At 43.1% G+C, this 24088-nt stretch overlaps 1 protein-coding gene across 2 annotated transcripts in view; it reads left to right on the top strand.

Moving 5' to 3' along the window:
* Window positions 1–23876, top strand: part of AHCY (adenosylhomocysteinase) — a 29134-nt gene extending 5258 nt beyond the window's left edge. Inside the window, exons 4-10 of one of the 2 annotated variants that reach the window (XM_030008624.2) lie at window positions 1724–1876; window positions 8051–8163; window positions 11121–11328; window positions 12180–12267; window positions 13196–13313; window positions 19548–19742; window positions 22879–23876. In XM_030008624.2, coding sequence (XP_029864484.1) covers window positions 1724–1876; window positions 8051–8163; window positions 11121–11328; window positions 12180–12267; window positions 13196–13313; window positions 19548–19742; window positions 22879–23010 — 1007 coding nt within the window. In that variant the 3' untranslated portion in view covers window positions 23011–23876. The remainder of the gene's footprint in view (window positions 1–1723; window positions 1877–8050; window positions 8164–11120; window positions 11329–12179; window positions 12268–13195; window positions 13314–19547; window positions 19743–22878) is intronic. The other variant, XM_030008625.1, reaches the window with a different exon arrangement.
* The last annotated feature ends 212 nt before the right edge of the window (window positions 23877–24088 follow it).

The raw sequence follows: 24088 nt of genomic DNA, 5'->3' as shown, positions 1-24088 counted from the left end.
ATTGCATCAGACTATGTGTAGTATTCCTGACAATGGCTGGTGTTAGGCTGTGAAAGAGCCTGGCTGTATGTTACCAGCTTTAAGCCTGGTCATTAAGATGATTGAATGGGCTGGGTAATTAAATGGATTGCTGTGTAGGTGTGTGTAGAGGGAGGTGTTTGGTGCTTTCCACCAAGCTTGGTGCTAAATAGGGGTCAGTGAAGGGATAACTGCAGTGTGCCCTGTTATGGTGACAGGGTCAATACTCAATGTATTTTTAGGCTAGAGCTAGGCCAGCTGTGGTGCTGCCCTAATACTGCTGAAGCAGTTTATTGGTATGCTGCTGTTTTGTTACTGTCACCTTCCATTAAAGAGCAATTCCTTGTGGATCAGTATGAATAGATTCAGCTGTCTGCTGTTACTCAGCTTAAGGACATAGTCCTCATGGCTATGTGCTGGAAACTGCCTGGTCTGAGTCTGGATGTTGGCAGAGGCTAAATCTGATTTCTGGCAGCCTGCTTCTTTGCTTTGAGAGGTTCTTTAATTTTTGTTATAATCAGCTATTGCCACAAGTCTTTCCCCAGCTGTGGTCCATTCTAAGGTAACAGAAGAAAGTGGTCCCTTCATCAGCTCCTTTGGCATTATTAGCTGCAGGCATCACTTCTTCTGCCTGTCCCTGGCATGGGATGTCAAAGGACCAGGTGGGACTCTGTAGATTTGATGTTAGGATATTGCTTTCCTCACTGCTGTCAACACCCAAAACTCAGCTGAAGAGCAGTTTACAGGTGGAGTGTTTGTCTATGTTTTTGACCTTTGCCCTTGGTATCCTTGTTTTGTGGAACTTGCTCTTTTTGTTACTATTGCACTTCACATGCTGAATTTGAGACCTTGGAGGAATGCTGATCCTTTGGATACAATGTGAGATACTGATGTACTTTTTTTCAGAAGGCGCAGTTGCATGATTGGCTCTTTTAGCTTAAGGTTAGTTTCCTGTGTAAACAGTGAAAACAACAATTTTGCTAGATGTTGGGATATGTAAATCATGTGTCTAATATATGTTTGAATGGCTGAGTACCACTGAGGCTCAAGTATAGCATGAAGCCAGTACAAATGCCTGGAAAGGCAAAAATACTGCTAGATACAACATGCTAGTGGTTGCAGCCTGGTGTTGTTGGTAGATTGACTGATAGAGAAATGTGCCCTCATAAGAACAGGCAAGGCACGGCAGCTTGGATTTTAGTGCTGTGCTAGAGATTAGAATTTAAACTCAGAGTTGCTGAAGAGTTTGTAGTCTGGTGCTTAGCTCATGCTAAAGTCTAGTCCCTCTTTTCTGCTGTGCTAGAAAATGCTGTAGTTGTGTTTTCATTTGTCTGTATCAATATATCCAGTGGCTATTTCTAATTCCTGGTAACGCAGGGTGTATTAGAGGAGCAAGTGGGGTGTTGTGGATGTGAGTCTGCTTTAGTTTGCTTTGCCTTCTCCCTCTTAACATGGAAGAAGAATGAGAGCAGTGAAGTCTCAGTTTTGACCAAGTTCGTGGCCTGGGATAGAAGGCAAAGTGATTTCACTTCTGCTCATTCTGAGATCTTTTTTTCAATGCAAATGTGTTTTCTGGCCTGCAGGCACAGATAATCATCTGTCTGTTGGCTCTGCTACTGAGAGCTGCTGATGACATCTTCCTTTGGCTGCTTTACTACATGCTGAGTAAGAAACTGGCTAATTGTGTGTGTTTGTTCCCATGTAGTGTTTGCCTGGAAAGGGGAGACCGATGAGGAATATTTGTGGTGCATTGAGCAGACCCTGTACTTCAAGGATGGGCAGCCCCTCAACATGATTTTGGATGATGGCGGAGATCTTACCAACCTAGTTCATACCAAATACCCACAGCTCTTGAAAGGTGACTTGTATTTTGTTTTGTCAGGTACAGTTCTGCTTGGGAAGCTGTTTAGGCAGTCTTGTTTCTGTGGGAATTCCCTGCTTGTGTAAAAGGGGTGGGGGAGGAGAGACAGGCATGTGCAAACAGGCTATGAATGAGTCTATGAAAATTGCTTACAGTCCAAGACCAGAATTTCTTACCTGCAGGAGCTGTTTCCATCTCTGCTCTGTAATATATAAGTTAGTGACCTGTCCTTCTGGCCATCCTTCACAGTGCCCATTACCTGAGAATGACCAGTGGTACTGCTGACTTTCCAAAAGCTTCCTGGAAATGGGCTGTGTTTTAGAATTGCTTAATGTCTGCTTGCAGTTAATATTCTTACAGTAGTGCTTTTTCTTCCCCATCTTCTTAGTGCACCTCTGGATGAAGTCATGACAACCTGTAGCCTTTCTTGGAAAGGGAAAAGTTTTCTGCCTCATATAAACTGGATGAGTTAATGCCTTGTAGTTTGTCAGTGAAGATGCTGATGGAGTCAGGGTTGGGACTCTTGCTTTGTTGAGTTACTACCTTCAGTGTAAGTTACTAAAACTGAAAACAGATCTGTGTGGTGTTGCTAGCACATGTTTATGTAAAAAGATTTATCTGAAGGGAATTTGGCATGACCTGCAGTAGCAGGTTGATCTGTGCCTGGCAGGTGTGATGGATTCTCCTAAGCTCTCCCAGTGTCCATCATCCGTGCAGCTGCAAGCTGCAGATGCCCAGTGTTGCTAAAAGGCATGTTTGATCTGGGATGTGAAGAAAATTGGATGGTGATGGGGGTGGAAACTAAACTGATACAGTGGGGTGTGCTGATGTTTGTTCTTGCTCCATAGAGGTGAGGTTGCTGTAGAAGCCTGCTGGATCCTCTGACTTTTGCACTGCTTTAAGAGGAAGCTATGGGGGAAAAAGTCTGAAGGTGGCAGGCCATGGATAGGGCTGTGTGAGGGGAGGAGTATGGGACTGCTCCCCATCCACGTGCTCATGCGGGTAGGGGCACCAGGAAGAGAGGAAACTTCTGTGTGACAGGTCTCACTTTCTCCTTCATCCTCAGCTTGCTGTCACTAGTAATCCAATAGTCAACATCTTAGTGTTATTTAAACTGTAATGAGATGTTTTCATTGGTGTCTGCTCAGCCATGCTGGGATCCCCTCTCTTCTGTTGAAGGTCTCTTGCTTCCTAGACTGCCTGTCTGATGTTCATGACCTCTTGCTTTCCTGCCATTTAATGCCAAGGTATGCCACAGCTGATCATGCCTCCCTGTCTTCCTGGCATTGTCAGAGGCCAAAAAATGCATTTTCCATGTTCATACTCTGTTTTGCAGGGTTGTTTCCCTGCCATGCACATGCAACACCTCAGTTGGTGTCCCTGTTCCTGGGGGTCCTTGTGCTGAGCTCCTTTCACACTTCCAGCCCTCCTGCTGGCTGTTTCTTTCTCCCATCCAGCCCTTTGCTCCCTCTTACTTGTCTTGTGCTCCTGGTGTGGAAGCAACCGGTATAATACGGTGCGGTAGGGCAATGGCTGTTGAACTGTCTCGGCATCCATCTCTAACCTGCTATTGTTAAAAAAACATCCCTACTGCCTGGAGTTGCTTCCTAAATTCATAAGAATGGCTCTTCCACTGGGTTTTTGAAGAGTCTAGGCAGGATGCCATACCTGTCAACATTTCCCTTGCCAAAATGTGTGCATTATCTGCACTGACTGTAGTTGAAAAGCCTCCTTGCAGCAGTTCAGTAAACTAATTAAGACTGATCTGTGTGGTGGGTGACAGAACTTGATCTGCTTTACCTTCCAGTCCATTGCTCCTTGGAAACAGCAAACCTTTCAGAATGGGACCCACTGAGTAGAGTCTTGGTCTCATTTAACTGAGCTCCATGCTTAGCCTTTTGCTGCAAAGACTGCTGAAATGAAGCTGTGTAGCATCTTTTTTTTTTTTTTTTTATCTTGGAAGATGATAAAGGCTAATATATCCTAAGGGCTTGTGGTTATATTTGACCTCTTTGGGGGAGAGGTAGGGCAAGAGTAATGTTAGCAGAGCATGCACAGTGTGTGGAAGGACTGGATTGTGAGTGGAGGAATCATTTCAGCATGAAGCATCTGAAAGTGCCATTTGAAGGCTGGACAAGTTTTCTGGGCTAATTTCAAAGGGAACTGTCTTCCATGCTTCAGGTGCTTCTATTTTAAATATAAGTTAGTGTGCAACTAACAGTTGAAAGTAGGGCTCATTCAAGTCTGCTTCAATGAGGACATGTGTTAAATAGCTGTGTGGAAATGCTCAGCAATCTTCCCCTCTCCCTAATCATGGCTGCTGTTAAAGGGCAGAATGGCTTTTGCACTATTGACTTACTTCACTAAACAGATGCCCTTAAAACCAAGATAAATAAAGGAAGGAGGGGGAAAACTAGAAGTGAACAAAGGAGAAAGTCATCTGAACTTGTGCAAGGGAGGTATCTGGCATCTGTGCAGAAGGGTACTGTTGGGAAAGGATGGAGAAGATTGGATCATTTGTGATCCATTGATGTAGACTTGCTCATTGATCAGGTAAGAAATATAGGAGTGCAGAGCAGGTCTGAGTGTTCCAACAAGGCTTTTTCAATTTAATTCAACCTTTTCCTTGCTGTAGGACCTTTGCTGTTCTCCAGTCACTTGAGTCACCCAGGCACTGAAATTGAGTGGTGTAGGCAGCACTTCTAGCAGAGTTGCAAAGTAGTTTAGACCAGCTGTAAATGTCACCTGGGAGCAGCAGGCAGGTGGCCTTAGGGAAGGGAAGCTGCTGGTATACATGGTGTGAGGTTTGCTTAGTGCAATTTTAAAGACAATCTGCTAAGCTTAGATATGTCAGCCTGGAGAGCTTTTGAAGGATGATGAGTGTGTCTGCTAGTTGCTAGATAGACCAGAAGAGAGAGGGCAGATTTGAACTGGAGGTTTCTGCCATGACCTCCCACAGATTTCCTTCACAAGGGGGTGATTGTACTTCATCTAGGCAGTTGCACTGGAAAATCGATACTTTTGAGAGGCTTAGGACAGATGCCATGTTTCACTGTGCACCAGACAATGTTCTTTAAACTGTCCTGACCCCTCCAACAAAGCCCTAAATATGCTAAAGCCTGAACTAGTTCTCTCTGTAGGTAACCATCTGGGGAGTGTAGTTACTGAAGGCTCTGTGCGAGGTCTGTGATGAGACAGACCTCTGGGGGGATAAATCAGCCTAATCAAGCTCTATTTCCTTCTAGTGCTGTCGGTCTCATTTCCTTGTGCGACACCGTGGTGCTGCTTCTGCCTGGTGGTCTGGGAAGCGACAGGGAGGTCTGATGGCTCTGTCTTAGACTCCACTGAGGCGTCAGGGGTGGGTTTGAACCAGCACCGGCATCTGAGTGCTGCTAACCTGTCGAGAGGAGCTGGGTGGAGGGGGCTGCAGCAGCATCTCCACCTGTGGAGTGTGACTGGGGGGGGGGGGCGGCGGCGGCTCCCGTGGGGCGGCGCTAGGGGTCGGTGTTGCGCCGCGGAGCGGGGGCTGGGGGCGGGGCCGCCGCGGGTCCTCTCCCCGTTTGGACGCGGGAAGACCTCGGGCCGGGGGCATGTGTCCCCCAGATGCGGGCTAGGGGAAATGCAACGGGCCGCGCTTCCTGAGGACTTAAGCCGTGAACTCTGAAGATGATTTTAACAAGCTTTATTCTTTCTTACTTGAGCTCTGGTACAAATTTGGGATTCTCCCTTCCTCCCTTTTGACCCCTCCCTTGCTGGGGGGGTGGTGGTGGTGACCTGAGCCCCTGGGTTCCCGGCAGCTGTCACCATGGCTCTTGTTCCAGCTAGGCAGATGAAACCCAAAGGGTTGGGGCAAAACACCTGCCTGCCTTCTGCCAGGAGCCGTGCTCCTGTAGCCTGCTAGTGAGCTGTGCCCAGGAGGCACAGCACCCCTGGGTGCTCGGTGGGTGCAGGTACCTGCTAGGGAGCAGTGCCTGGGAGACTCTGCACCCCTGGGGTGCCCGGAGGGTGCAGGTACATGTAGCTCTGAAACGCACGCTCTGGCTTTTCTGCCCTCTGGTGTTCTTGCAGGGTCCTGGTGTGGCCTCAAGGAACCTCCCTGGAGCCTGCAGGCCCCTCAGGGGGCTGACCTCTTTGTTTGTCTTCTGTGGGCAAAGTCAGCTGCTCAGCTGGAGGTGTGGATCTCATTAGCTTTGTTCCTGTTCCCACCTTGGGCTCTGCTGACACTGTTGATCCCAACAGTGATGACTGTTCTGTGTGCTGTTCAGAGAGGTGATTCTCCAGTTATTCATCCTATCCTATAAACTTCTCATAGGTCTTGGTGGCTGGGGAGGTAGTGACACTTGGACACTTCTCTTTGATACCCAGAATTAACGTACTAAATAAATAAGTTTTTGGATTTTGCTGTGGATTATCCGTGTTGTTTCCCACTTGCCCATCCCTAAAATAATATTGGGTACTGAGAAGGTATGTGGGCTGTGGTTGAGGACCCCTGCCATTGCCACTGGCTGGTAATCTTGGGTAAGTCCTTTGGCCCCTCTGCTTTTGCTATTTGTGCAATAGGAAGGCTATTCACCTTTTTGAAACATTAGAAGGACTGTAGATAGAGTGTGGATAAAAAAAATGTATGTAGGAATTGGAAATGATTATATATTATACAGTGAGGGAGAGGAATTAAGAAAAATGACATGCAAAGGAGCAATATTTCTGTCCATGTGCTCTCACATAGGATAATCTGGGCTGTCACCTGCTTCATCAGTAAAACGGCATGAACAGAACAATTTATAAATGTTTATTTCTCAGAGTTTTTCTATCAAAATGACTGTAAAATTATTTTTGCTTATGAGCTTCCTTTCAATTTTATTCTATGAGGTCAATGTGAGAGGTCACTTGCCTGGAGGGGCAGTGTCTTTGCATAAATCTCTGATGTACGTAGAACTTGGTATTCATTGTTTTCATATTTTCTCCTTGTGAGTCTGAATTAGCTCCAAATGCCACAGATCTCTTTATAGAGATGTTGCTTGTGTTTGTGGTTTCAGCCTGATTTACCAAATTCCTCTATTTTCCCCCAATATTTTGTACTTCAACAAAATAATTGCCTTGCAGTATGCCTCCAGTCCTTAAAGAACAAACATAATTATTCTATCCTCTACAGTGGAAATTCAGCCAGACTGAATATTTTAGTTTCAGATTTATTCTGATTGTCATAAATTGAGTACCTTTTTGTGCAGACAGGCTTTCGAAGTAATTGGGTGTTACCTGGTGTAGCAGCTAGACAGTTTATATATAATGAGGTATTATTGAGACATGAGAGGAGAGATATCCAGAAGTCATGTGTAGTGATGCCACTTCTGAACAATTGGCTGTTGTCAAAAGGTCCGTGAAGAGTCAGGATCCTTAAGGCAGGGGGTGCCGTTACAGCTTTGGCTTTTTGGTGTAATGTGGAGCCAGGTAACCCCATGTCAGTTCCTGTGTTATCAGGATCTTAGTCCATTATATGATATTGGTCTTTCTAGACAATCCTTTGTCTCTGGTCTCTGCCTCCTGGACTGTTTTCAAACAAGGATAGATTTGAAATGATGTTTTTTGATTGTGCTAGTAATACCCATGAAACTGAAGTTTCATGTAACTAGTGTCCAGATTTAGGGGGTATGTTGGCTGCTTCATCAGAGCTGAAGTTGATTGCAGCAGAAGGATTCGGAATAGCGAACTGTGTATTTGATTTTTTTACTTTTTTCAGCTGATCAGAGCACTTTAGATTTAAGCGTGTTTATCTAGGTATCATCTCCTTTCAAGCCACCTTGCAAGAATTGACTAGGCTGTAGAAACATCACTGATGTGAACATCTTGCCCTTTTTGCAGAAGAGTTTTTTGATCATTTTGTGAGAAAATAGATTAGAATGGGGTCTTTCCCAATTCCCTGGTCTAGAGCTGGTCCTTTCCAGTTTTCCAAAGAATATTTTGTCCTGCTCTTAAGTGCTTTGTGGGGGAAGAAACTGGTTTGAAGTTTCAAACTACTGTTGGAGGATCCAAATGAGAGTTCTTGTCTCTTCCCTGCTTCCTGCAAAGGGTTTGTTTAACTTAGATCTCTGGAAGATGCTCCCAGCACCTGGATGCGTTGGTTTGCAGCAGCATTAACTCCAACTAAGGTGAATCCTTTTACTCTCCCCACAGGAATTAGAGGTATTTCAGAAGAGACAACCACTGGAGTTCACAACCTGTACAAGATGAAGGCCAATGGGACCCTGAAAGTGCCAGCTATCAATGTTAATGACTCTGTCACCAAGGTAATGCAGCTAGAGCCCTTCTGCTATGTTCTGCTGTCTGACCAGTTTGGTGTTGGGATGTTGTCATTGCCATGCAAATATTCCCTCTCTTGCTGAGCTATTCTTGACCTGGTACTGAACAGATTTTCACCATATCCTTGAAGTGAGCCTACGATGTCTTTCATGGGATATGCCATTGTAAACACGCTGTTTTCAGAACATCAAGGGCTTTTTTTGTACGTAAGGACATGCTTTCTTCTGCATTTTAATAATATGAAAACACCTTTGGAAATGATGGCTCCTGGGGTACAGTCGGTTCCTGTGGCAAGGGATATGTCCTCACTCTGAGTAGCTTAAAGCTCACAGGTAGGTGGCAGGTACCAGCTAGAAAAGAGAGTGTGACCTACGTGAGCTTGTGGCTGGTAAAGGTTGGTTAATCTGACAAGGTATTTCTGTGAGCGCAGTTGCAAAGGATAGGGCAGGAGGTATTTATTACTTGCTTAGCTATATTACTGCTTTCTAAGACAAATCCTGGTGAATTGAGGGATGAGGGGGAATGTCGTTTAAAGGGTGCTGGTTCTTTTTGGATGCTGATGAATTATAGTGGGAATTTCAGGCATACTTAAGGTTTATGCATCTAGTTGGGTTTTTTTTTATTTAAATCTAGTTGCTAAATCTATTTCAAGTTACCATACTAACATTATCTTATTGGGCATGGTAGTTCTCACTGACTGTTTGGCCTGCTTTCTCTGCAGTTTGCTATCTGAAGAGTATCTCCTTTCTGCTCACGGACGCATCTGGCATTTTTATTTCATAGCTAGTGGGCTGGAATCCAGTTGATCTTGGAAGAAGCTTGTTTCTTTGCATCCTTTTCACCTAGATTTGTGCCTTCTGCATAATAACTATTAATAGTGTTTATTAGATTTGGAAATTCAGATGTTTCTAAAAAAGCCTCTTGAGTGGATTTGTGTTGAGCTCACTTTATCCTAGTGCCTAACAAGTGCTTATTTTCAAGTACTGTTTGGTATTTATCTAGTAAAAGATTTGTAGTAACCACAGTTACAGATCTCCAGGAAGACATGCAACTGAGCTGACAAAATCTGTTCTCCCAGTTTGATATTTTCAGTTGGTGCCAGGTTCCTATACTAGTATTTGAAGAGAGAAAGCAGGCAGCATCCAGTTCTGTTCTTCCCTCCTGCCACTCAAACGTATTTTTTGGTGAGAAAGATGTCTGCATCTGGCACTCTGCTACCTTGCCCGCATGGGAATGCACAGGCACTTGGAAGGCTTTGATTGCAATTGGGGGATTTGGTGATGAGGAATCAAATCTGACCCTGCTGTTTTGCTCCATAAGAAGGCTTAGACTGCAAGGAAAATCTGCTGGAGGACTAGAAAAGAGGATTACCAACTGGCACTAGCTTTGGAATTTGAAGGATTGGTAACACAAATTTTCTGAAACATTAATGGCAAATGTGCCTGTGATAGGACTTACAGGCACTGAGTCAGGAACTTCTGGATCTGAACTATAACTTCTTACGTATTAGTCCTCGGCCAAATACTGAGGCTGGGAGTGGTATGCCACTGTACCTCATAACTTGCTCAGATACTGCATTGTAGTCATAGCTGCAACATTTTTATACATGGACTTTGCATTTTTTTTATTATAAAAATTTTACAGTTGTAAGCTGTAGACTGAAAAACCAAACTGTAACATGTTTGTTACAGTAAATGTAACATTTTAGCACATGTTGCATGTGCTAGATGGCACCAGCCATAGTTGCAAGGTAGATCCCATTTGAAAGATCAGTGTGCCTACTCACATCTAGGTATGCAGTCTTAAGATTGCTTGTAGCAGACAGAGCGCTTGCTGTATTAAGTGAAAGCAAGAATGATTGGTGACCTAAGGCTGTAGAAAGCACAGGACGGGCTTTGAGACGAGAATTTTGCTGTGAATGGCGAGTTCTTTACACCTCTGCCTTGGGAAGCATAGCACAACTTTGGTAACCAGATTTTTTTTTTAAAATTCTTGACTTCTGTAACTCTTCAGATAATTATATCTGTTTATAGAGCCCATCCTCCTGGTCAAAACAAAGGGCCCAGGGAGAAAAAGGAGGAGCATTACAAAAATCAGTACAGCAATATGTGTTTCTGAGTTTAGGAAGATGTTCCAACTGGAGTACTATTTAACATCTGACTTAGCAGGGGAATTTTGATTTGGAGGTCTGGCTGTTAAGCTCATGTGTTAATGTTACAGTAGGAGGATGTTTTGCGATGCGGCATTAGGAGATGAAATCCAGGGATTCTTGGTTGTAATGACCAGTGTTTTTAATGGCTACTTGCTGGATTTTTCTAGATCTGAGCACTGGTGAGGTCTGGCAGTGTTAGTTTAACTGTTCCTGGGCAAGGAGACAATTTTGATCTTCCTGGGCTGCAGGAACCAATTTCTCCTGATTGTTGTGTGCAACTTGGTTCTTCTGCAGGGTGCATGTGTCTTGCAAAGATAAGAATATGTGCTAACCAATTGGTCATATTCTGCTGGTGTTTTCTGCCTAGCTGTGGCACTTGGTTCAGTTCATTGATAAACAGCAGCAGAGAACTGGTGAACATCTGGTTAAGGAACTCAGACCTACCTCTGGATGAAAGAATTGTTTGTGCTTTTACTTGATAAATTCAGGTTACCTCTAACAAGCTTTTAATGTGTCCAAGCCCTAGTCAGTAGACACAACATATTTCTGAAATGCTTCTCACCAGGGGTGTGCTGAAGCCTGCATCTGGTCTAACTATATAGATTGAAACTGGATAAATAAAAACATCCAACCAGGTTATCTTCTTCCCATCCCTCATTGTGGTTAAAGTATTTAGCTGACTGTCAGCCTCCTGGTTTGTAGTATTTGCATGGAAGTCCATTCTGTTTCTCTAAGGAATTTTAACTTGAGTGACTTTCATCTTTTCTGAAACTGCTCCTTTTTCCTTCTCAGAGCAAGTTTGATAACCTTTATGGTTGCAGAGAGTCCCTCATCGATGGCATCAAACGTGCTACAGATGTCATGATTGCTGGAAAAGTAGCAGTTGTGGCAGGTTATGGTGATGTGGGCAAAGGCTGTGCTCAGGCCCTGCGGAGCTTTGGAGCCAGAGTCATCATCACGGAAATTGATCCCATCAATGCACTGCAGGCAGCCATGGAAGGTGAGAACTAAGGAGATGCAGAAATTAATGCATCTGATGAGGGTCTCTGTGTGTCAGTGTAGAGCAATAAGTGATAGTTGGCCAAGAAAGGTTCAGTGGGTTTCAGCCCCGACCCTGTTGAGGTAGAGGTGACTCTAGTTTAACTGTAGGAATTCTTTCCTTACAGTTAAGGAAGGAGTTTATTAGTATAGGCCTTGAAGATGTGTTTGGAGTCAAGGCTGTAGAGACCATAGTGGGGTAAGGCCCCCATTCATAATGCTGTAAGCCTGGGTTTGAATGGGTTCATTATCCTCAAGTTGTGCAACTCTAACCTCCAGTGTGGGTTAAGACTTCACTAGAATCTCTCCACAGTAAAACACCAGACCTCACCTTCAGTAGGTGTTTTTGGAGAGCAATGCCATGCTCTCTGCCTTTCCAGCTGTGCTCACGGCATGCTCTGGAAGCTGTGCTCACTCTTCTGTGGGTGCCTTGTGTAACTATGCTTCCTAGTACCAGTTTATCCCATTTCTAGTCATACCTGACTAGAACCTGCAGGTGTTGTGGGTGTACTTTCCTTTGCAAACTTGACCACCTGAATCCAGTCTGAGTGCAGTACCAGATATTGCACCTATGGACATAAGACATTGAATGCATAGATCTACAGATGGGAAACAGGTGAGGGATAGATTTTTTGTGCTATGTTGGTATTTAGTAAGAAAGTGTGCCCACTACCTCACATCCTCCATAGGTCAGGTGTTGGCACAGACTTCTCTTACGCATTCTTTCTCAGTACTTTTCTACTTGTAATGTTGTATCCCACTTTTTAATAAATGCTGGTGGTTGGGTAGAGGAATAACTTTTTCTCTTTTCAGGTTATGAAGTTACAACCATGGAGGAGGCCTGCAAAGAAGGCAATATCTTTGTTACCACCACGGGCTGCACTGACATTGTTCAGGGCAGGTATGGTCTAGCCACTTGCTTTAGTGAAAGCATAGCTGTACAGTTAGTTTTTTTTTTTAAATGCTGCTGGCAAGTTATGATTGTATGGTGAGGATTAGCACACAGTCTCATTTCTGGACATCAGAATTTAGCATCAATTTAGTGAGAAATTTGGGCTTTGGACTTTGAAGTCTGTTGGATGTTGCCATGTTGCAATTGTTCCTGTCTTACAGCATGTAATGATGGAGAAAGAAAAGGTGTAGAGGGATAGATAGACTTTTGGAGAATGAGATATTCAGGGCTAAATTCTGTGTTAGGACAGATAAATGCGAACAGAAGAGTAGGTAGGTAAAGGTTGAGAAGTAAAGGTTGAAAGTGATTCCATCTGTGAGTACGCATAGCAGACTTGAAACTAGCCTGTTCTCAATAAACTACCTTGTAGTTTTTTTTTGTTACTGCTTCTTAGATCTCTATAGCCCCTCCACTCGACACAAACTCATTCCTATCTCTGACATTATGATTGTACATGTTGTAGTGGAAGATCAGATTAAGTGGGAGGAGATAAGGCCATTAGTCTCTAGAGATGTAAAACTGCTGGAAACTTTAAAGTCATGAAAAAAATGTTTTCTTCTGTGTAGGAGAGATAATAACTGCAGGTATTTCAGTTTTGACCAATGAAACAAAATAGTTTTACTTTCCATACTGGGAAAATACTTTCTCTCCAATAACTCTTACATCCTTGGGAAGTGTCCTTCCCTAGAAGCTTGATAATTTTTCCAGCAGACTTCACATGCCTGGAAGATTACCATACCTACACGTCTTGTGAGAGTCAAATGTAGGCAGTGAGTCAGGCACTTTTCTCCTTGAGCAAAGCTATGGACCAGAGCATCTTCTGGTGCTGAAGAAAAATTTTTTGTGCGTTAACTTTTGATATAACTTTTTTTTGCAGGCACTTTGAGCAGATGAAGGATGATGCCATAGTGTGTAATATTGGCCATTTTGATGTGGAAGTTGATGCAAAGTGGCTAAATGAAAATGCAGTAGAGGCGGTGAATGTTAAACCTCAGGTGAGACAGCCCTTGCACAAGCTCTCCTGCTAGAAAGAAGCAATAGCTAACCAATGTCTGTTTCCAGAAAGGGGAATATTCCTCTTCAGGTACTTTGTGTTTCTAGCTTTCTTGGAAGCCAGTGTTGCTCTGGCCTGATCAGAATGGAGATTCTGCTCTGCTCTTCCCTGATTAACCTGGAACAATCTGCACATTGTATTCTTGTGTTGGTATTAAAGCAATTGGTTCCAGCCAGTGCCCAAGTGTACAGCATGGTCTCTGGCAAGAGGTGCCTGGTATGGATGCATTTTTCTCTGTGTTCTTACTTCCTTGACAAACAGGAGCCTACCCCTTAGTGGTGGTTGTGTAGACAATTAATTGCATCAAGTTCATTCCTTACAGAAAGTCAGCTTTGAGGTTTGGGTTATGGTGAGGAGGTATGGAAATGTGCTTTCTTTGATAGCCCCCAGCTGAAACAGACCATTAGACACTGTATAAAACTTCTTAAGACCAGAGCCCATAAATTGCCTGGTGGCTGATTTGAATTTCCTTTCAGGAAGCTGCTTGCTCATGTACTGCTCTGCACCAGAGCAATCTTGGTCCTGGTGCAGTGTGCCAGGATTAGAGTGAATCTCAAGGGAATGTCTTTTGGGATTCTGTCAAGGTTTGAAAAAATTCACCCCTCTGTTTTCAAAGCATTTTTTTTATACTTGGAGATTGAAGCCTCAGGAAAGCCTATCTGGAGTTCTGCCAAACTCAGACTTCTCTTCCAGGCTTAGTGACTTCATTTTAGAAACCTGTGTAGACCAGAAGTCTATGTGTGGGCAGACAAGGCAAGATGTTTTATCCTTGCTCAGCTTGCATTCCCACCATGTATTTACTTCAAGCTATGGCTGTAGCTACACAGGAAAATAGCGATCTAAAAATTTCAGCTTTTCAGCTGTGTCCCCTAAAGCAGAGAGAGAAAGCTAAACTAAATCAAAACTGTTTTGTAACACCAGCATTGAGGGAGAAATCACATAGAGCAAACCAGGCTGTCTGACTTGGCATGCGCCTTGTAGTAACTTTTTAAAGAGTGCGTATGCTTGCTGGTAGCAGGATTCTGGGACAGGTTTTCTACTTCTTAAAAATGCCACACCCGAGCATAGGTCTTAGTAGATCTCAATCTGCCCTTCTACTTTTCATAACTCCCCTGTGACTTATTGGCCACCCACATCAAGCTCTTACTAAGCAGTTGTGAGAGTCTTTTTAGTATCCTGTTTGTTGTTTGGACACTCTGCATGGGCTCAAGTAGGTATGAAGTTGTACCCTCAAGCTCTCACTACGTTCAAGTCTGTTCTTGCCCATGACCTTAGTGTGGAGCTTACTTTGCTCAACAGCTCTTGTCCTAGAGGAGCCTGCAGCTAGCTGCTTGTTTTCTGGTAGTTTGGGTTTTAAAACTAAAACTGGGACTGCTCAAAAAGTAACTATTGTTGAAGGTGAAATTGGATGTTAATATGGTATCATACAAACTACCTGCACATGGGTCTTTTAAAGTCCATGTGAAAAATTGTCACTGTTGGCAGAGGTAGTAGTTGCTTTTTCTTTATATACTCTGTATTGAAGGAGCCAGTCTGTCACAGATGTATTAGGTGCAATGAGATGCAGTCTAGTCCAAGGTATGAAAACTGTAACAAGTTTCTGGTTAAAACCAGAATATTACCTTTTCAAAAGCATGGAATTGGGCTCAAAGTCATCCATATGGTTTAATGCTGAAGACCTACCTCCTACCCTGAGCCTCTCTGGTCTGTTATATAAATAACTGCTGTCACAAGCAAGATGTTCAGAGTGATGCAAAGGAGATACCTGCTCACAGAGCAAAAGCTGTGAAAATAGCTGCCCAGCATACTGTGGGTGCCGCAAGTGTGTTTGCTTAAAAGTCATTAGCTAAAATTTGTAAAAGGTGTCTCTGACAGCCCTGAGTGGATCACCTGTGTCTCAGCTTGATGCACAGATAGTTGAAGCTGAGATGATTTACTGGGGGAAATAGCACTTTACCCTTGGGTGGTTCTTGTACTTTTCGTTACCCATCTACTGGTTACCACTGGAGATGGGATGTACCTAGAGGTAAATCTGACCTTATACAGCCATTCCACATGGTTGAAGCTTTACTGAAGTGAGGATGGCCTATAGATGTGTATGTACCTTGTCAAGCCCAATAAAAGCTGGTCCCTGTCTCAGGTTAGTACTTGGGTTTTGTTGACTTTTAGTAGTGAATCTGAAGCACTGTTAACTGGTTTGAATCCCCAGTTGGACTCTGTAATTGGTGTATTTAATGCTATATGTAACTACACTGTGCTAGTGGTATACCCCTATGCTCTGTTTTGTCTGTTTAGGTTTCTTGTCCCTAAAGACTTCAGACCTGTCTGACAACTTAAGGAAGTACTTGCTGAGCAGGTGTTAGGTGAACAAGTTCTGCTGTGTAAAAGCTTCATTATTCTTCATTTTCATTTCTCTGTGCCCGATTGCTGTGGTGGCTGGGCAGTTGAGCATGAGTGGATAAATACATATCCTAAAAGCTTACTCATTTCAGAAGGGGGACAGCAGGACTGGGAGGCAAAATGTAACTTTAGAGCCACAAATTCCATGCTTTAAACAGATTAAAAGGTATTGAGTAGAAACTTGCTGCAATTACTTAACTCTTCTAGGACATGCATTAACTTCAGGTTTAGAAACAAGCTCCCAGGAGGTATCCTGCAGCTTCTGTCCCTCACCACTTGCATGGGAATTGGTCTGCATATGTTGAGACCTTTCTCAGGGCAGCAGTGATGAGTCATTACAATAATTGATAGAACTGCTCTTACACTGAAATCTGGGAAGGAAATTATTGGTTTGCCACTTAGGCCATAGCTGGTTTCTCAGTTTTGTTGCTCAGACTCATCAAAGGGACACTTCTGTGGTCATCTTGTCCCCAGTCTTTTGGGGGTCTCAAGCGGAGGTCAGTCCTGTGTTAAAGGTGTGAGATCTTGCACTTGTCCTTAGAATAACATATGTTTTTTCACATCAGTGTTCTGGGTGAGGTATCCTGTTTTATAATGCCAAGTACTAACACTAAATATTCAAATTTTTACTAAGACCTGGCAGATTTTTCTATATCCTGTAGCAGGGAGGGGAATATAGTACAAGAGCACAAATCTCTAACCTCCTATGAAGACATCTGTCTCTTGATCAGAGGAGTAATACCACAGCTGAATGTTGCTGGACTTCAGCTAGAGGTACAGAGTAATTGTGAAAGTGTCCAACTTGGTAGTTTTCAGTACTATATGGTCTCTATTTACAAATGGTGAGCTGGTGTAAGAAATATTTAATACTTAGGAAAGGAAAACATCTTATTGTGCCATTGTGGCTCATCTATTGCTTTCAAAGTACAGTTAAGGAGGAAGTAGGCTTATTACTGAAAAGCTGTCAGGCTGTTTTGAATATAGGTTTGCACTGCAGTCCTGGTCAGCTGTGTTCTGGTATTAGAGACTGATGTGTAGCACAAGCTCAACTCAAGAGGGGAAGGAAAGTTCAGGGTGAGATCAATGAACTTTGGCTCTGAAAATAAATTATTATTGTATCATGGTGTGGAGGGAAGTGCGAAGCAGCCAGAAAGTCTACAGCAAGCTAAATAGCAATGGGGAAAGGGAGCAGGCATTTGTATAAGCATGGAGATGAATTTAGTGCTTGGATAATTGGAATTCTACTTCTGTAGCAACTTCTTGAGCTTATGAATCAGCCTGTTTATCTGCCCATAGATGAGATGTGTTTCCACAGTACTAACTTAAGCCTCTGCTGGTACCACTACTATTTTGTATTTATTTCTGTGCAAAGACATTAATTTGCATTTTCTGCATTACCCTGGGCACTGATTGAGTCATGTGAGCAGATTGCCAAAGGTATGTGATTCCATGCACAAGTCAGCAGCTGTCCAGGTGCAAGTTGTGTGGATATTAAATGGATATAATATTTTGACACCTAAACCACCCAATTGAGACTTCAAAACTGAAATGCTACTTAACTACTACCTTGTAGTAGTTGAATCTGTAAATAAAATGTTTAAGATAAGCAATATTGTAGCTGTTCTCAGGGTTTTTAGTGTTCTGCTTTCTGGCTGCTTCCTCTTTGTTTCATTACTTCCTCCCATAATCTTATGATAGCCCATGTGGTATTTTTTGGGTGGACTGAGCACTGTCACTTATGGTCCACAATGGAGAATCAGCATCCGTAAGAATTATTGCAACTGCTCAGTGGAGAGCATTCTTACTAACCCTACCTTGCTGTGCTGCTCTTGGACAGGAGAAATCAAGAATGTATGGTTTCTGTTTGAGGTGGTTACTGTCTGCATATGTTGTGCTGAAAACACAATCTGTTCTATGAACCCAAGAAGTAGAAAATAGTGCTGCGATTGAAGCATAGCTGGGGAAGACAGGTGGAGGCACAGACCTGCTCTGAAGGCAAAATACCTGTTCTAATAAAATGGTTTCTATTGGTTTACTTACTACATCTCTGCTAAAGACCTGCCAAAGATGTGTTTTCAGAAGTGTTTTCAGAACAGTGTTGATAACACAGGGATGTTTTGGTTACTGCTGAGCAGTGCTTACACAAGAGTCAAGGACTCTTCTGCCTCTCACCCCACCCCACCAGCAATTAGGCTGGGGGTGCACAAGAAGTTGGGAGGGGACACAGCTGGGACAGCTGACCCCAACTGACCAAAGGGATATTCCAGACCATATGATGTCATGCTCAGCATATCAAGCTGGGGGAGGAGGAAGGAAAGGGGGGATGTTGGGAGTGATGGTGTTTGTCTTCCCAAGCCACTGTTAGGTGTGATGGAGCCCTGCTTTCCTGGAGATGGCTGAACACCTGCCTGCCCATGGGAAGTGGTGAATGAATTCCTTGTTTTGCTTTGCTTATGTGTGTGGCTTTCGCTTTCCCTATTAAACTGTCTTTATCTCAACCCATGAGTTTTCTCACTTTTACTCTTCCAATTCTCTCCCCCATCCCACTGGGGTGGAGTGAGTGAGTGGCTGTGTGGGGCTTAGTTGCCAGCTGAGGTTAAACCATGACAGTTGTTACAATTAAAACTTTCAACTTGCAGTCCAAGGCTTTAAAAATAAAACTGAAAGTGATGTGTTTTGTTTCATATTAAGTAACTTTTGAGACTTAAATTATAAATACAGCTGTGGGGAAGGGACCCTTTTAGGTCTTTCACAGTTGCTGTCCTATGACAGCATAAGATAAATGGACTTGCCTAAAGCATTAACCTTTGTCTAAGTTGGTTGTTGGTTATCTTTTAAGTCTTTGCAGAGATTTGCTCTACTCCCATGTGCTTGGTGTGACATGAGCAATAAATAAAAGTGAATACTGAATATTCTTGTAACTTATAGGCCATATTGGTGTTTCATTTTGGGCTTTAATATTGTAACCCCCTACAGGGGTGAAGGCAGGGGAGAGAAGAGCTAGTGACTGGTGGAAAAGAGAAGCAGAGTTAACTTCAATATTGCAGGAGCCCAGTCTGGCCCAGACAGTTGAGGCACATTAAGTGACATTATCTCCTGAATTGTGTGGGACTCTCATATAGCTGAAGACTTGTCTCTTTAGCCCATCTGAGACTTGATTCTGTGTGCAGAGTCCTGTTGTCCCCAGCATAGCTTGGAAATCAGTGTGAGTGGAGGACCATGTCTTTGGCCCCCTGAGAGCAAAGGAAGGTACACCAGAAGCTAGGACGGCTGTTTGTCATACTGTAAAGCATTGGCCTTATGGAAATGGGAAGAGTCACAGGGGAGCAGTTTCAGCAGGCTGAGGACTCTGGCTCTTACCCCTGTGTTAGATGCAAAGGCTCTGGACTGTTGCATGCAGAGGTGTTCCCTCTCTCTCCTGTGTCTCCACACCAGCTGTTACAATTGGGCATGTATGAACTGCATTTTACTGTTAGCAGCATGCTGGCCACCACAGCTGTCTGAGACTACATCTATGTGGAGAACCAGAAGAACTGCATAACTGGTTAAATATGAAGCAGATGCTAAGATTCATGTTGCGTAAAGTCCAGAATAGCTACAGGCTTTGCAAACACTGGCTGGGAATTGAGGGAGGGGCGTCTCAATTGTAATGAAAGTCTGTGTTGCAAGCCCACTGCTGAATTGTTGATGTAGCAAGAAAGCCCACAAAACTTCACATGAGTTAAAATGCTCTCTTTACCCTGACATGGCACTGCTCTTGCTTTTTCCCACCCAGGTGGATCGCTATACACTGAGGAATGGCCGTCATATTATACTGCTAGCAGAGGGCCGACTGGTCAACTTGGGCTGTGCCATGGGTCACCCTAGCTTTGTTATGAGCAACTCCTTCACCAACCAGGTGCTGGCACAGATCGAGCTGTGGACCAATAGTGACAAATACTCTGTCGGAGTCCATTTCCTGCCAAAGAAGGTGAGTTAGTATAGCAGAAAGATGCAAGCCTGTAAGGAAGCCAACTTAAGATGAGATCATGTAGATTTGTTTTGTTTGTGCTTGAGGTCATTTTCCTACTGAATGTTGTTGCAAGGAGCTTCTGTCTATCAGTGAATGCTTGGCTTTGGTCATGCTGAGTCTGAAGTGGGCTATCTTTTGTGGCTAACCTGTTGTGCAGAACTGGGACTTGTCTGTCCTGTGATAAGAACGTCCAGTCACATTTTGGCTTGACCTGGGGCTCTTCCCTAAGGTGTTGGGAAGGCCTGTGCTGCCTCAGGGTAGTCAGGAAGCTTCTCCCAACCAACTTGTTCTTTCTGCTGAATGTCAGCATTCACAGCAAGCTTTCACGTGCCTATCCAGCAGCAAAGTCTAGTGGGGCAGAGTTGAAGCTGGAGTGAAACTAGGAATCGCTTTTACTGTGGTTGATAAGGTGTGGGTCCCATTTGTACCTGAGCAGAGCTTATCACAATCTGGTCCTAATACCTTCACAAAATATTAATGACAGATTCTCTCGTGTTTCCCTTTAAACTTCTTTGCATTCTTTGTTCTTGGAAAAATCTGCATCATGTCACAACTCGCAAATTCTTTTTAGAAAACTAATCTGGTTTTAATTTTCCAAAACAAGCCTGAGAATTTGAGATGGTCATTGAAAAAGATGCTGGAGTTAGATCACACTGCCTTTGGAATGCAACCAGGTGTGAGCAAAATGCGAAAATAGTTTTCATTTGGGAAGTAGCATATGTATCTTTGGGCTTACTTATGAAGTGTTTGCTGAAGGACTTTAAGCTTCCAAAACCATCTGTTAATGATCAAGCAAAGCATACCAGAAATACAATGTAGGAGTTAATCAGGAAGCTGACACATGATCAGCTTCAAAGGAAAAGTTTTGTTGACAATTCTCTCAAAAATTATAGTCCAATGTTGCTAGTAAAATGTGGTTTCATCCTCTTCCCGAATAACGATTTTTAGTAAGCGTACTTGAACTGGAAATGAGAAGTAATGCCCAGATCAGTTACTTAGATGGAGTTGCATGTTAGTGGAGCATTCTTCAGGTTCATATACTGTGACAAAATGCTTTTTTTACTCTCTGCACTCCATAAAGTATTTCAAAGAATAAAGCAGTTGCCTTGTCAGAACCAACAAAAGATGGGCAGAAGAGCTTTCTTCAATAATTTTCTGGTTAGTATCTTTCCTTGTTCTGTGTAGTAGTTTTGAGGTTCAAATGTAAAATTGAACAGTTACCAAGTACCTTACATTGCACTTTCTTTGACTGCAAGAATATTGCTTTGATAAGCTATTACGAACACGCACATGCTTCTGCAATGTGCGTTCCTGGAAATCTAGGCAAACTGTTGTGTCCATGTTCTTGGCACCAAATCTGTCCATCCTTATGGTCAGCTATCTGATTTTAAGGTAAGAAAGTCTGCTTACCTTCATCTAAATTTGTGTACCTTTTTATCTAAATCTTGAAGTCCCCAAGCTGAAGCAGCTATGAAACAACTTATCTCTGCTGCAGTTTGAGAACCTGATCTGGGAAATGTCAGGGACTCGGCTCCTTTTCAAGTGGGTGTAATTGGTCTTAAACTTGCTAGCAATGTACCTATCAGATCTTCACATGTCAGTCTAGTCAATCAGATACTCATTCAATTTTTAACCCTCCCTTTTTTTTTTTTCCTGGCAGGGTCTACTAAGCTTAAATACTTGTTTCCCTCCTGACACAGTCCTTCCAGTTAGCTTTTTCTTTCTTTTGTGATTATCCTGACTTATATAGTGTTTGGTAGCTTTCATAGTTCACTTCCACAGTCTTCAACCACTTCATCCTATGTTTTTAATTTTGTCTTGTACATGTCTGGCTGTGTTGGTTCTCAAGAGATGTTGGCAGTTCCATATTACTTACTATGAGCAGGTTGAGCTGCAGGGAATTATACTCTGTACAGATGTAGCTTTTACCTAGTTCATTATAATGGGCTTACTTCAGAGTAGTTGCTTGTTACCACACTCCTTTGGGAAATCTAGGACTAGTTATTGAATCATTCTGGTTCAGTGCTCGTTCACGCAAGCTGAAGATCTGGTCCTTGATTGTTTTGTTGATTTATTGCCCTTCAAATATATTGTTGCAACCTTTCACATCTATTTAGCTAGTATGGGGGAAATACTGTCAGTCTTTCCCATGCTGCTGGAATTTAGACTTCCCTTAAATCTGTTTCCTTAGTAATGCTTACTTGTATTTTGCAGGAATTACAAATGGTTGTCAAACTTGTCCTGTTGTAACTCAGCAGCACCCAACCCCTTCTTAGTGCTGTTCTTTCTTTGAATATCCTTTATGGCTGTACATTCCCCTCTGACATAGCTAGTTTGCCATTTCATTATTTTTCTCACTCTTCTGTACCTATCTCCTGTAGCACTTAACTGTCTTGTAATTTTTCACTTTTTTCAGTCTCTCAAGGTTGCATGTCTGCCTGACACCTCTGGGATAAAGGAAGTATATCAACATTTCTGAGCATATGTCCCACAGCCCACCTTGGCTTTATTCTTCATGAAGATAATGCCAATAGATACTAGTATTCTTGCTGAATTAGTGATTCTGGAATGAATTTTTTAACACATGTACCCCTGAGATGGGATATCTGGAAAGGAGATGCTTTTTTTTTTTTAATGGTATTAGAACTTACCTAACAACATAAGATGATAGTCTAGTATGTCCAGGTGTCTTTGTAGTGGAAACATGACTGGGGCTTTACCATTCTACCCAACTGGATATTCTTATCTCTGAATAGTTTGATCTCTGTTCTTTACTTGTTGGATGGATGTGAATGTGTAAGTGAGATTGAAATGGGCTTGATTATATAAAGTTGTCTCACTTAAGCTTAACTTGACTCCCTCAAAAGCATGGGGCTTTTCCATCTGAATGCAGTTCTGTGTTCAAAGCAGATGTCTGTGCTCAAGCAGGTGAGGTATGTTGGCAGGGAAAGAGCTGTCTGACTGTTCATCTGTGTCAATGTCCTTGGGGCTGCTATTGATTTTCACATATTCATTTCTCACTATTGACCATGACTTCCTGAACCAATAGTACTCTGTTCTGCTAATATTCTTGTCTCAATGTTTTGTTTTTCAGCTGGATGAAGCTGTGGCTGCTGCTCATCTGGATAAACTGTGTGTGAAGCTGACAAAGCTAAGCGACAAGCAGGCCAAATACCTAGGCTTATCAAGAGATGGGCCATTCAAGCCAGACCACTACAGATACTGAGCAGGTGGCACTACCCAAAGACCAAAGTGCAGGGATACAACCTTCCAAAGCTCTTGTGTGTGCTGGGCTTCTGAGAACAAGCCTTTTGCCATATTCTTCTCAGTGTTGCAGAACCCCTCCCCTTACCAAGGGAGCTACAGGGCCTTATTTGTTAGTGAAAGAGGATCACTCTGACTCTTGGAATTAGAATTGGTTACTTAGCTAATGTCATGGTGAAAAGGATCATATGCACCTTTTATGGGCTCCTAATGTTCCCAGTAAGGGGAGCAGGACAGAAGATTGCCAAATGAAAATGCGTAGTCTTGTCAAACATGTGGCTGACAGCGTTTTGAACAGACTGACCAATAAGGTGGGAACGGTTTCTACAGGGAGATGCTTTTTGCCATGCCCTGCTCAAATTAGATTAATCCTATTGGGAGGCTGGCAGTGTCAGGCTTCTCTCCACAAAGGTGCCCTAGCTGAAGTGCATGTTGTGAAACTGGAGGAAGTGGGGAGGAGTGCAGGTTGCTTGGTCTCCTTCCTACTAAATCAACTTAACCTCCTACTTACAGATTAGAGCTGGAGGTTTTTTCTGGGTTAATTTACTCCATCGGTTTTGGTCAGAACAAAGACCCTTCTATGCCTCTTTCCTACCAACTTGAGGAGGGGTGAGGCAAGAATGACTTTTTGTAGCAGCCTTCTAGTGTGTTGTAAACAGCTGAGAAGCCACTGAGGGAATGGTTAGGTTTAGGGACCTTGTTCAATCCTTTGAAAACACCAGCAGCGCACTTCTACCCCCAACTTGATTTTTCTGAGTTGTCATGTCTGCTGTATCTTGTTTGTCACTGACTCAAAGTGCTTTTATTAAAGATCTGACTGTGGCCTGACTTGTTTTGTATGGTGAGATGCTTTTGGTTTTGCCATGGATTTGTTTACTTTGTGTGGTCCTTAAGTACTGAAAATATTTAATGTATCTGCATGGGGTTTCCTCAATGCAAAAGTCAGTGCTGGGAAAAGCTGCTCCTCAGGTTATTTAAATATTTGAAGGGCTGAATCTTGCAGGACAATTTTGAATAACCTTTACAGTAAAATATGCAGA

The sequence above is a fragment of the Aquila chrysaetos genome, chromosome 3 (assembly GCF_900496995.4).
Source record: "Aquila chrysaetos chrysaetos chromosome 3, bAquChr1.4, whole genome shotgun sequence".
Classification (NCBI taxonomy): Eukaryota; Metazoa; Chordata; class Aves; order Accipitriformes; family Accipitridae; genus Aquila; species Aquila chrysaetos.
This window is presented reverse-complemented; position numbering and strand designations above follow the sequence as displayed.